This window comes from Limanda limanda, chromosome 4 (genome assembly GCF_963576545.1).
Source record: "Limanda limanda chromosome 4, fLimLim1.1, whole genome shotgun sequence".
Lineage (NCBI taxonomy): Eukaryota > Metazoa > Chordata > Actinopteri > Pleuronectiformes > Pleuronectidae > Limanda > Limanda limanda.
Window position 1 is genome coordinate 6,408,036 of NC_083639.1, and position 12,108 is coordinate 6,420,143.

The window sequence follows — 12,108 nt, forward strand, 5'->3', positions numbered from 1 at the left end:
TGTGTGTGTGTTGTCCTGGCGCTTCCACCTCCACAGTTAGAATTAGGATAGATACTGAGGCTGGAGACCTTTAAATGGCAGCGTGCTCACTGTGTGTGGGCTCAACTGGTCACACGGTATCCATCTGTTCCAGTGTCGGAGTTCCTCCCTGGGTTAGAGTAAGGTCACAGGTCGTCTTCCTGCCTTCAGTTTGATGCCTTATCGACTCTGGCTGTTGCACAATATCTTTCAGTGTCTTGTTAGTCACAAGTAGCAGGTGTTGTTTGGTCCAAATGTCGAGAGATTCTTTTGGCCAGTTGGCTTTTTAAACATTGTTCCCATGGACAGCCCTGAGTCTATGTTTTCAAATACACAGTGGTAAAACCATCTGGTAAATTGGATTCTGACAATCCCTTAAGGGCCGTGTACAGGGTGAAAAGGAGGTGAAGGGCTGTTTACAGAGAAAACCTCTAAAGCCGAGCACGCACTAGATGAAAGAAAGGTTAGTCTAGTCTGAGTGTTCAGAAAATGCACACCAACAAGGGGGAGTTGCGTGGATGGAGAATTTAGAGAAATTATAATTATAAAATAATCATATGGAGACGCTGATACACCCATTTTATTGAACTCCTGTGCTCCTGATGTTACCTGGGATACCCTGATCATTATCTGACATGTTTTACAGCTTGGGCAACAGTCGAGATAACCAATTGTTACAAAAGAGGCGGAAATTACACTGCACTAATGAGATTAATCTTCAGTCACATTCATGTAAAAACTGATCCTTGACCTGCCAAGGATGAGTACTTAAATCAAAAAGTACTTTAAATACAGAAGCTGCAGTCCAATTTGTGAACCTAAGTCTATAATCAGTTTATTTTACTGGCATCTTTTTTATTTTGCATGTGTTAGGTAAAGAAAATTGGATTTTTGGTAGATTTTCACAATGATGTCGTTCATGTGAACCCTGTTGTGAATAGACTGTCCTTTGTGTCAGAATGAATCACTCCTGTCGATTCATATAATCAGTTTTTTCACCTCTCTGCTCATTGGCCAGGTCCATTTAGATTGCAAATGATCACAAGATCTTTCATGAGAATAGAGAAAAGGCTCTCATTATTTGTTCTATCTTTTTTTGAAAAGTTGTGATAATACTGTTCTATAAACATAACAGGGAAACATCAGCGGTAAATGTGTTTTTTAACATTTTGTTTATTGTTATTTACAGAAACAGTTCGAGCTATGACCCATGTGATAAATCAAGGCATGGCCATGTACTGGGGAACATCCCGCTGGAGTCCAATGGAAATAATGGTGAGCCCCTTTTACACACTGGACAAAAAAACCCTACAAACACCCACAACATCTGGCTTTTGTGTCGAGGGGCTCTGCAGTAGTGTTGTGTATTTATTGGCTCCAGCAGCAATGTAAACATGAGACTGTGACAACGTTCAGAGTGCACACACACACACACACACCAGACACACACATAGACACATACACACACAAACACACACACTGTAAACAAACACGTTTTACTTGCTCACCTTAGTGCTCATAAAACACAAACACTGAAGCCACACCTAATATTGCGTTTTAAAGTTTGTGTATACACAAGACAACATTTTAGAAAATATGACTTTTTTCTTGTTCTATCACATAGATCTGATAATAATTCTTACATGTTTGTGTTTAATGCTGAACTATGTACACTGGGGTTTTGGGCCCTGTCCAATATATACTCTACTGTCCTGAATGTGGCCTGACCTTGTTTCTTCAATGTTCTCCTGTAGGAAGCATACTCTGTGGCACGACAGTTCAACCAGATTCCTCCCATTTGTGAGCAGGCTGAGTACCACATGTTTCAGAGAGAGAAGGTGGAGGTGCAGCTACCTGAACTCTTTCATAAAATAGGTGAGCTGGCATGGATTTGGATTTCTAGCTATTAGTCGAGGTCTTCGACCATGAGACTGTACAAGAAAAACTGACAGACCTTGGAAGGTCAACGATTAGACAGTTTTAGACACTTTTCATTAGAGTATGAGTTATCATTTAACTTTAAGTTAAACACTAGTTAAACACTTACAGTAGAAATTTAGTCTTTCTAATATCTTTTTTCTCCTTTGAGAAAGTAAATAGATGTTTTTCAGTGATGTTGATGAGGACATGTTTGTTCTCTCAGGTGTTGGGGCCATGACATGGTCACCACTGGCCTGTGGGATCATCTCAGGGAAATACGACGGCAGGGTGCCTCCCTACTCTCGGGCGTCTCTGAAGGTAAGTATTTTTTTATGCGTTTCATTCCCACTTTGATCCTCTGTGCTTGTGTCACTGTTGTGGTTTCCCCCACTGATTTGCTGCTTGTTTGTTTGTTTACTGTGTGTTTGTGTCTTTCAGGTTCTGTAACTCTGTGTACACCACGTATCTGTGTGTTGTCAGTGCCGTGTTGAAACCATGCACTGTGTACCTCTTCACAAGCCGCGCTGTTTGCCAGCGGGTGTCAGCTTAACGCACATGAGCACACACACAAAACATGCACACAACACTGCGTTCACACAGAACAGAAATAGTACAGCATGTGTGCCCAATGAGGAATGTTTGTCTTATTTGACACTGCCAGCCCTACACTGAAACTTAATTAAATTGCTAGATGAACCATAAGACAGAAAACAAAACATCCACGTCTACCAAATATTCATGAGGAAGAGAAGCACTATTCATGATTTCATTCACTCAGAGACCTATTTCTCTGTAAAGTAATAGATAAACTGAGGAGGTTTAGAGTAACAGCAACATTCAACACACTTTATGGCAAATTACTTTTATTATTCTCATCGACTAAGAGCACAAAAGTAACTCAACTCTACGAGACACAGGAGCTAACACCTGACTTACTGCTGTGATGTGTTCCTGTGGTGGTGGAGCATGTTCTGTTTGTGTGGCTTGTTTGTCAGTGACTGTGGATGAGACCTCTCCTGTTTCATGAAACTAGCTCTTCGGTGTTTGGTGTTGTGCCGTATCTTTGACGACTTGTGTGGAATGAGCTGTTTCCTGTGGATGTTTGTGGTGTTTTGGCTCTTAATGGTTATGATGTGTTATGAATAGCATTGTGGTACAGTCTAATTTTTGACCCTTGATCCCATGCTGCTCTGACATTATGATATAATGATATCTGTAAATACAGAATTGTTCTTGTGTTTGTAACTTTGTAACTATAATGAACTGAATAATCATAGTTTCAGAGAGCGTAGCTGGAGAAATATAGGCGTAGGCAGCAGGAGACAGAGTCACGTGTTTAAAAACAGGCCCTGGTGACACAGGAGCTGCAGTGCAGCTGTGTGAGCAGGGCTGTGTTTTTGAGCAGGTGTGCTGTGTTTTCAAACAGGGCTACCAGTGGTTGAAGGACAAGATCTTGAGCGAGGAGGGCCGGCGTCAGCAGGCGAAGTTGAAAGAGCTGCAGGCAATCGCGGAGCGGCTGGGCTGCACTCTGCCCCAACTCGCCATCGGTACGCAGATACACTCTGCTGCTCTCTCTCTTTCTGTCTGTCTGTCCGTCCCTCTGCCTCGGACGGACTGGGGTCAGCACAGCTCGCTGCTGTCTGGTTTGACTGTGGGTGTGTCGTGTTGTCCTGTGTGTGTGTGTGTGTGTGTGTAGTTTTTAATTATGATTGAATTATGCAAAAAGGGGAAAGGAAATAACAAATTTAGATTAAGAAAATAAAAGGGAAATAGTGCATGTTAAAGGGACTCATTGCTTCTTAGAAACCAATTAGAAATGCAACAACATTAATTGGATACAGTGTGTCCTCGAGCACAGTCCTTAGAACACATTAAGACATGAAAACATCAATTTAGGTAATGTATATATGTTTACATTATGTGTTTGGATAGGCAGGTCTGTGGTTTCCCCCAAGCGTTAACGTGCATTTAACAATTTCTGGTGTCAGCATAAAAAGAGCAGTCCTGGACATAAATCCAGAGAGTGACCCATATTGATTCCTTGCCAGTGTGAGAATATGCAAACCCCCGAAGACGCACACTCCTGTGAGAGCTGTTAAAGCGTCAGACTTGAGGGCTGCGGCGAGTAAATCTGGGACTTCGCTTCCTATCAGCGCAGATCACTGCAGATTCTCTCCAATCGCAGTAATGCAGTGTCATAGATTAGGTTTCACGGCCCATTAGTGGACACCCTCATCTCTCCCAATTACCATAAATCCTTCCGGCGCTACTGAAGGCAACACAAAAAGATTTATGTGTGCCATGAAGTCCTCCGCACTATACCGTGGCACTACACTATCGAAGCATCCTCCGCCAAGGCCAAACAATCTTTCACGTCTGTCTTCCTCTTAAAATGGAAAAATAATAGGAAAAACGGTCATCTGCAATAAATTGTACAGACATATCTATATAACTTCAACATCCATAAGAAATTGACAAAAGGGAATGATAAAAAACAAATTCCTGGATCTGATGCTTAAAGCAAATCTGCACCAAATGTAATGGCTTCATTCGTTGCTCATGTCCCATCTCTCCACCTTGTTTAGTTCAAATCAGTTCAGACACATAATTTTAAAAAGCATTACCTTCTTGTTGGAGGTTTTGAAAAGTATAAAACAACGACTGAATCCTCCTACTGCTGCTGGATAAGTGGTACATTCAGGAATCAGTCAGTGGATGTGAAGTGAGTATCTCTCTGTCCTGAGGGAAGCTCTTCTCTTCTGTCAATCTAACAAAACACTCTGTTTTCATTTTGCTGGTGGATTTGAGTCGTAATCCCACTGATTTTACAGCATAAAATGTTGGCCCTTTATACCATAATCTGTTTTAATCTGTAGTCTCTTCAATCCCAACATAATGCAGTTGTTGCATAACACGTTTTAAAATTATAATAGAATACCAAACAGAAATAGGGTTTGGGTGTTGTTTTGTGTTTCCTTAAAGAAATCACCAAAAGAGGCAAAATTCAGATTTGGAAGATAAGGATCTAACTCAAACCGTCTTGGTTTTAAAGATGCTTCAAGTTTTCCCTTTTTTTTTGCGTATCTACATTTGCAAGGCAAAGATTATACTTTTTATTTCACAGCTTGTTGCTTTTCATATTAACATTTAACAGATAAACGGTATGATTAGTTGATGAAATGTGGTTGGATCATACAAAACAACCGTATGAAAATAATTATAATTAAGAACAACAATGATAAAATGCTGCGTGTTGATGATAAATATATTTCTAAAAACTATACTCTTGTTCAGCTCTATTACTCCTACTATTATTTTAAAATGATTAGTTGAGTCACAGAAAAATTGATCGGTTCTGCTCTTTCAAAAATATTTATTTTGTTGGACAAAGCAAATAATTTCTAAATGACTCCTTGGCCTTTGGATATCTGAGCTTAACAGTTGTGACATTTTGAAGACATAACAAATTATCTAAATTATATTTGATCACTCAATATTGAAAAATGTTAGTTACAGCCTTAGTCGATACACATTCTACTTAACAATGAGTCCTTTTACTTACGATATTTTAAGTACATTTTCCTTGTAGCTTTACTATTTATCATGTGGTATTTTTACTGAAGTCAAAGACGTGAATGTGTCTTCTGCACTGGGAGGATTTTAGTATTCAGGTTTGTGGCAAAAGATAATATTGTACAGAAGTGTTGCAGTAGCCTTTCATGTTATATCCGGACTTTGTAGGAAATGTCATTTAGAGTGATAAAAGAAAATCAATCTGCCTTGAGTTTGTGATGTGTGTAGATGTTGTGTTGTGTGGTGTGTTTGAGTCGGGGGTGTTGTGATAGTGTGTCCGTAGCCATGGTGGGGGTGTCATTGCTGTTTACTGGTTTCCTTCAGCGTGGTGCCTACGGAACGAGGGGGTGAGCTCAGTCCTTCTAGGAGCGTCCAACACCGACCAGCTGATGGAGAACATAGGAGCGATACAGGTGAGGCTATGAAACGAGTGTGTGTGAGTGTGTGTGTGTGCTTCTGCCGAGAAAATTAGCGGCTTTATTAGGGAAAATGTGACCTGACCTGTTTCATCAGGTCCGTATTTGTGCCTTCAGCCCAGAACAGCAGCCTCCTCCTCTCCTGGGTGCAGCTGAGCCTCTGGGGCGGTTTGCCGCTGCACACTTGGGTGCTTTACTGTACCGAGTTAATAAGGTCAGGGGAGTATCAGTTGCCAGGAGATTGGAGGCAAGCTTTAGGCCAAGTCTTCCTCTCCTGATAAGATGCACTGTCTTAATGGGGTTTTCAGACTGGTGGGGGTTTACCTCCTCTGCTCACATTATGTCTGGCCTGAATTAAAGTGTGTGTGTGTGTGTGTGTGTGTGTGTGTGTGTGTGTGTGTGTGTGTGTGTGTGTGTGTGTGTGTGTGTGTGTGTGTGTGTGTGTGTGTGTGTGTGTGTGTGTGTGTGTGTGTGTGTGTGTGTGTGTGTGTGTGTGTGTGTGTGTGTGTGTGTGGACGCATTAGTAATGTGTGCACACTATATGTCTCTCTCTCTCTCTCCCTCAGCACATTTGATATTTCGTTTTGAAATGCTATGCTCACATTTCCCCAGGGCTCTGTACTTTTTCCTTTGAGAGAATTTTTCATCACAGACCCAAAAATAGAAACAGTCCTTCCTCTGAAAAGAAAGTCCACATAATTTCCTTTTTCCTCTGCAGTATTAGTTTCATGTCTGTACGAGAGAGAAAATTTGAAAATAAAGGACCTTTTATATTTTCAACTTGGGAATAATCTACTTTAAAGTACATCATAGAAAAATAACCCTTTTTTCTGCTTCAAGAACTCTTGTAAAGAAAATGTCATAATTGAAACATAGCACATTAATTTACACTATCATTTGATATTTTGTTTCACTTAATATATTTACATGTATTTACAAACCTCTAGGCCTTAATTAATAATTCAGAATCTATACGAATTAACAATTGCACTAAGAATGTAATACAAGAAATCAATCAATCAAGATCGAACTGATTAAAATATAAGTCCTTCCTGACAGCAGTAATAAAACTGCAGTGCAATTTAATGCATCATTAATAAAATTGAAATTGAAAACACTTTTTTCAAAAGCTCTGACAGGAAACTTGAAAGAGCAGAAGATGATCACTGTTTCTCTGTCTCTCCCGACACAGGTTCTTCCAAAGTTGTCATCCTCCATCAACCATGAGGTGGACAGCATCCTGGGGAACAAGCCGTTCAGTAAAAAGGATTACCGCTCCTAACACGCAGCACAGCCCCGCCCGGCAGGGCTGCACCCGGGCTGCAGCAGCGCCCCACCTTTGCCTGATCCTCTGTTTGCTTGAGCTTTTACTAAGTGAGACCCTGGCGCATGAGTCTGGCCACACCAAGGCCACGCAGGGCTCCTCATTTAGAGGGATAAGATAAGAAAAAAGGGGGAAAAATACAGTCACCTCCACAGGAAATGAAAGGATTGACAAAGAAAGACAAGTGGATGAGGGATATGCGCTCATACCTAAATCAGTTATACATTCAATTCAGCTGAACGTATTTTAAAACCATAGAGAAAAATTACTTTTCAAAAAAATTAAGCACACGCTTGCTTTGCAGCCAGAATTCTTTTTTGTTTGTTTGTTTTTCCAAAGATGATTGCAACTAAAAGGAAGATGAAGTTCATACTGTATGGATATACAAGAACTCCTCTGTTGCACATGTACCATTTGTTTCTGGGACGTTCTATTGACAAACCATATCCATCAAGGTTTCTCTGAAAGAAGAGCTGTGTGTCTGTGTTGTTGTGTCGACATGATCAGTATTGGAGCCTGTCTCCGGGCTTTAATAAACAGCACTTTAATATTGTCAGTATAAGTGCTGGAGAGGAGTTAAAGGAGGGGAGAGGATGGGTATTACAGTAGTTTTATCACACAACCATTGCACTATAAGATTTTGCATCACCTCCTGATAGTTCCCTCTTCTCATCCCCCCTCTGTGTTTTCAATGGCGGTGCATTTGTCCAGCCTGATGCTCTGACACTCCCGCTGTCGAGGAGCGGTGGTGAAGCCCTGCGTCCAACAGGGGCCAATGGGAGGACGGGGGGTTAACAACTGCACTCTGCCCCAGAGGCTCCTCCTCCGTCCTGACCACTGAACTGTTCAGGATACGGAGTCGGGAGAGAGGCTGCTGTGTGCGGGCGACTGCCACTGAAAAGATTAGCTATTTATGCAGTGTCCTGCTTCACTGTGTTACCCAACCTCTGCTCTGCTTTGTCCAGGCCGAGGACTTGCTGTACAGGAAGTGATCATATCAGTGCTGGCTCCACATCTCATGGAAAATTATCCTTGATCAAATTCTGCTTAAATGTTTTTGCCTTATTTTACAGTTGCATCAGACTGTGCTGTGGGTGTAGACGAGCAGCTTGACCAACTGGTCTCATGTCCCCAGTATTTAGGGCAACGCTGACTAGTAGAAGTGGCGTTGTCGTGTCTCCAGTGGATCAGCGAGTGGCAGCAGCTCCGAGAACAGAGCAGCTGGTTGTTGTCGTCCGTTTCTGTGCACATGTTCCAGGAGGTTGTATTAACTCGTCTGTCTTTCTTTCGTTTGTGGACACTGGGCAGGACCAGGGACATTTTAGCGTGGCCTCAGCCAAAGATCTTCTTCTTTTCTCTTTGAGTGTTTCACTCTCACTTCCTGAAAGATTATAGGACTCATCTTGACGCATGTGCTGTCCAGTTTGTTATCTATCTATCGTATGGACTTAACTCCTTGTATATCTTTACTTGACCATGCTGTTATACTAGTTAAACAGGTCCTTCATATACAGAATGCATAGTACCGCTCAAAGCTTTAGGATAGTAAGGTATGTTTCAAGCGACGTACGACTTGAGACGTGTTAGACGTATAACTGCAGAATTGGATGGCACCCTGTATCATTCTCTCTCCTCCGGGTGCTCTCTGACTGTGATTAAAGCACAAGTGGATAGCATGTGAAACTTCCTCAAAGCATGGACTCTCTTCACCTCGTCTACAATAACCTGCGGGACAAGCCAGGTGAAGCTACGCCCCTTACTAACACTTGTAGATAACCAATCTTAACTAACAGCTGAAACTATCGATCCTTAGCAGGAGAATACAGAAGAAGAAAACTGTCATTAGCGCGAATGATATGAGTGAGAGGAAGATGCTTCTCAGTTTAAGTGGGATGATCAAAGTGTGGGTGATGATTTAAAGCCTCTGATTTTGAACAAGAGCAAAGTGACTTTATGTCTCTACTGTTGATAGTGTGTGTGTGTGGGTGGGGGGGGGGGGCAACTTCACGAATCCCTTCCTACAGCCTGTTGTATAATCCCTGTATACGTTTGACATGTCTCGTATGTCTGAGTCTGTTTAACTGGCTTGAGCCGATGCTGTTTTCTCTGAAGAGGAACAAAAAAAAGAAGCAAAAAACATTTAGTTCATTAGTCTGTGAAATTCCTGTGTCTTAATATTATCATCTGCAGGGAGACGAGAGGAAGATAGAGACTTTAAGGCAACGTTCCATATTAAGTGAAATATGCTTATTTGATGAATAAGAAAATGAAACTACTATCTTGTCTGCCTAATACACATGAAGATACAGCATCAAGCTGATGATAAGGCTAATCGAACGAATCTGTCCAAAGCCGAACCAAACTGTTTCTGTTACAAGCACCTAATGTGTCAAGTAAGAAATAGTTTTTACAATAATTCTTTGATAATTATGAAATAATATGATGTATTTTTTGCCTAAAGTAGGGCACTTCAATCAAGCTGCACTAAATTTCCCACATTCATAAAAAGATTTTCCCCTTAATTTGTCTGATTTATTTAATAAAAATCAATGAATTATTTCCTGGAAAAACTGTTAAATCTTGCTGAAGAATCGTGCAATATAAAATAACATGTGAAAATGCAATTCCTGTGTAATCTTGCTTCCAAACAAACAAATGGACAGGTAATTATTTCAGTTCCGGCCATTTACCCATCATAGCAGCAAGGTGCAAGTTTTCTGTACAGATTAAAACAAAGATTTAACTTTTAAATTGATGAGCTTTTAAAGGCGGATTTAGTTTCCTTTGGACAGAACCAGCAAGCTTTATTCTGTATCATCTTTATTATCTGGTAGCTAAGTGTTGGTTCATATTGATCAGGCAGAAAACAAAGTTAGCAATCTTCTCCCTTGAGTCTGAATAAGAATAAGCAAACTTCCCAAACTGTGGAACTTCACCTTTAAATAATAATATCGCTGTGCATTTAGTTTGACCATCAGTGTTATTTCAGGCTGTGCTGACCTGCTCAGCAAAGACCCCGCTGCTGTTTGCAGGTTGATGCACGACACGGAGATAACTATTAAAGAGACTGGAGTGAAGTTAGAGGACGTCATGCTTTAAGTGGTCCTAGTTTAACATGATCATAGACTAGTTCAGAAATGAAGCCAGAGCTGGATAGAGCTTATTTTACAGAAGGTCAAAGGTTATACAGAGAATATATTTTTTATGTTTTTGCCTTTAATGCAGTAGAGATAAACTTAAAGAACAGTTTTTATTTTTGTTTTCATCATGCTGCATTTTTCCTATATCTGTATTGTATCGATTTTAGGACTGACAAAAAGAAGCAATTTCTTTGTGTTGTGCATTGTGAGAAATGCTCTGAAGACGACGTGGTGAGCGCCTGGTATCTCCTGTACATAGTTTGCCCTTTGTATATATATATTTCTGGTTGTGATCACCTTTGCCTTTTCTCTTTTATTTTTTATTTTGTTTTGCAGGCGTTGCTATCTGCACTGTGCTTGAATCTGAAATTTAGACAGGATGTACAGCTTTGATCTTCAATGAAAATGAAATAATGATAAAATAAGAATGAGAAACAATCCGTCATGTGTCTGTCTTTATTTGGCATCTGTGTGTTAAAACAAATAAACCTGACTGTGGGTTGCTCCCTGTGTTTGGCAGAGCTACAGAATCTTGTTCATCCAGTGGGAAACAAAAAAAACATTTTAAGTTTGACGTATATTCAACTGTTAAATATAAATATGAAGCAACTTATACACAAAATCAATTCAAAAGAAAATATTTAGACATGGAAAGCTAGCTGTGTAAATTAAGAGATTTCCATTAAAAATCCAAGAATGTGCTTTACTGATATTCTATTAAACATGTGTAGATAAAGCACATTAGCACCATTAGACTGAGGGTGGAACTTCATTTGGTATAAACTGAAAAACAACTTCATTGAACTGGCAAGTTTTATAACATGGCTGCATCACATCCAACAATATTGTCTATTTTCTTACAAAATTAAGAGATTATTTTTATATTTTGTTAATAAAAATACTTTCAGTGGGTACTTGTAAATAGAAGTGCAGTTAAAACAAACTGCTGATGTTTTTATGCCTCCGCATCTGTGACAGCCAGTCGCCGGAGGTAATGTTTTTCATGGTCGTCCGTCTCATTCATCTTAACATGTCTCAAGAATGCCTCAAGATCATTTGTTCAAATTTTTTACAAACGTTCGGTTTGATTTAAAGAAGAACTGATACTGAGAAAGGTCAAGGTCACTGTGATCTCATAGAACACTATTTTTGCCTTGTTCCATATCTGAGGAACTCCTTCAGGGACTTTTTTCAAATTTGGTGTAAATGTTCACTTAAACTCACTGATGAACTGATATGAATTTGATGTTCTCAGGGACCTCCCAAAAAAGGTTTTGGGCTCTTGAACATGATTCTCCAGGTCTGACTGTCGGGCTTTCTTCAAATTCTGACCAGTTGTCACCTGGACCTGGATCGCGTGGACCTAATAAGAATCTGAAAAAAGGATGTAGACTGAAACTGTGATATTTCTAGTTAGGAAGTAGTTCTCCTCCTGAAGACTGAAGCTGTTTTCATTATACGGTGTCGTTCCACTTTGAGCTCAAGAAGCTCACAAAGTACCGGTGAGAGGTCACTCAGTTCAAAGGTCACTTTGGTACCAAAATACAAAAAAGTAAGTATCGCCCAGCTCAGGTCCAAACATGGAGCTGCAGTTCTCATCAGAGAGTCTATTTCCATGAAGATCCTCCAGCTGCTACAACTCCCGTCCACTCACCGAGTCACTTCATTAATAAAAACATCACTGTCTCAGTGTCAGGTGGAGTCTTTCAGGTAGATG

General features: G+C 40.4%; 1 protein-coding gene across 2 annotated transcripts in view; it reads left to right on the forward strand.

Moving 5' to 3' along the window:
* Window positions 1-9,229, forward strand: part of kcnab2a (potassium voltage-gated channel subfamily A regulatory beta subunit 2a) — a 55,942-nt gene extending 46,713 nt beyond the window's left edge. For both annotated transcript variants that reach the window (XM_061069568.1, XM_061069567.1), the window contains 6 exons: window positions 1,208-1,293; window positions 1,773-1,893; window positions 2,162-2,256; window positions 3,365-3,485; window positions 5,836-5,924; window positions 7,120-9,229. In XM_061069568.1, the coding sequence (XP_060925551.1) occupies window positions 1,208-1,293; window positions 1,773-1,893; window positions 2,162-2,256; window positions 3,365-3,485; window positions 5,836-5,924; window positions 7,120-7,209 (602 nt within the window). In that variant the 3' untranslated portion in view covers window positions 7,210-9,229. The remainder of the gene's footprint in view (window positions 1-1,207; window positions 1,294-1,772; window positions 1,894-2,161; window positions 2,257-3,364; window positions 3,486-5,835; window positions 5,925-7,119) is intronic.
* Window positions 9,230-12,108: the final 2,879 nt, after the last annotated feature.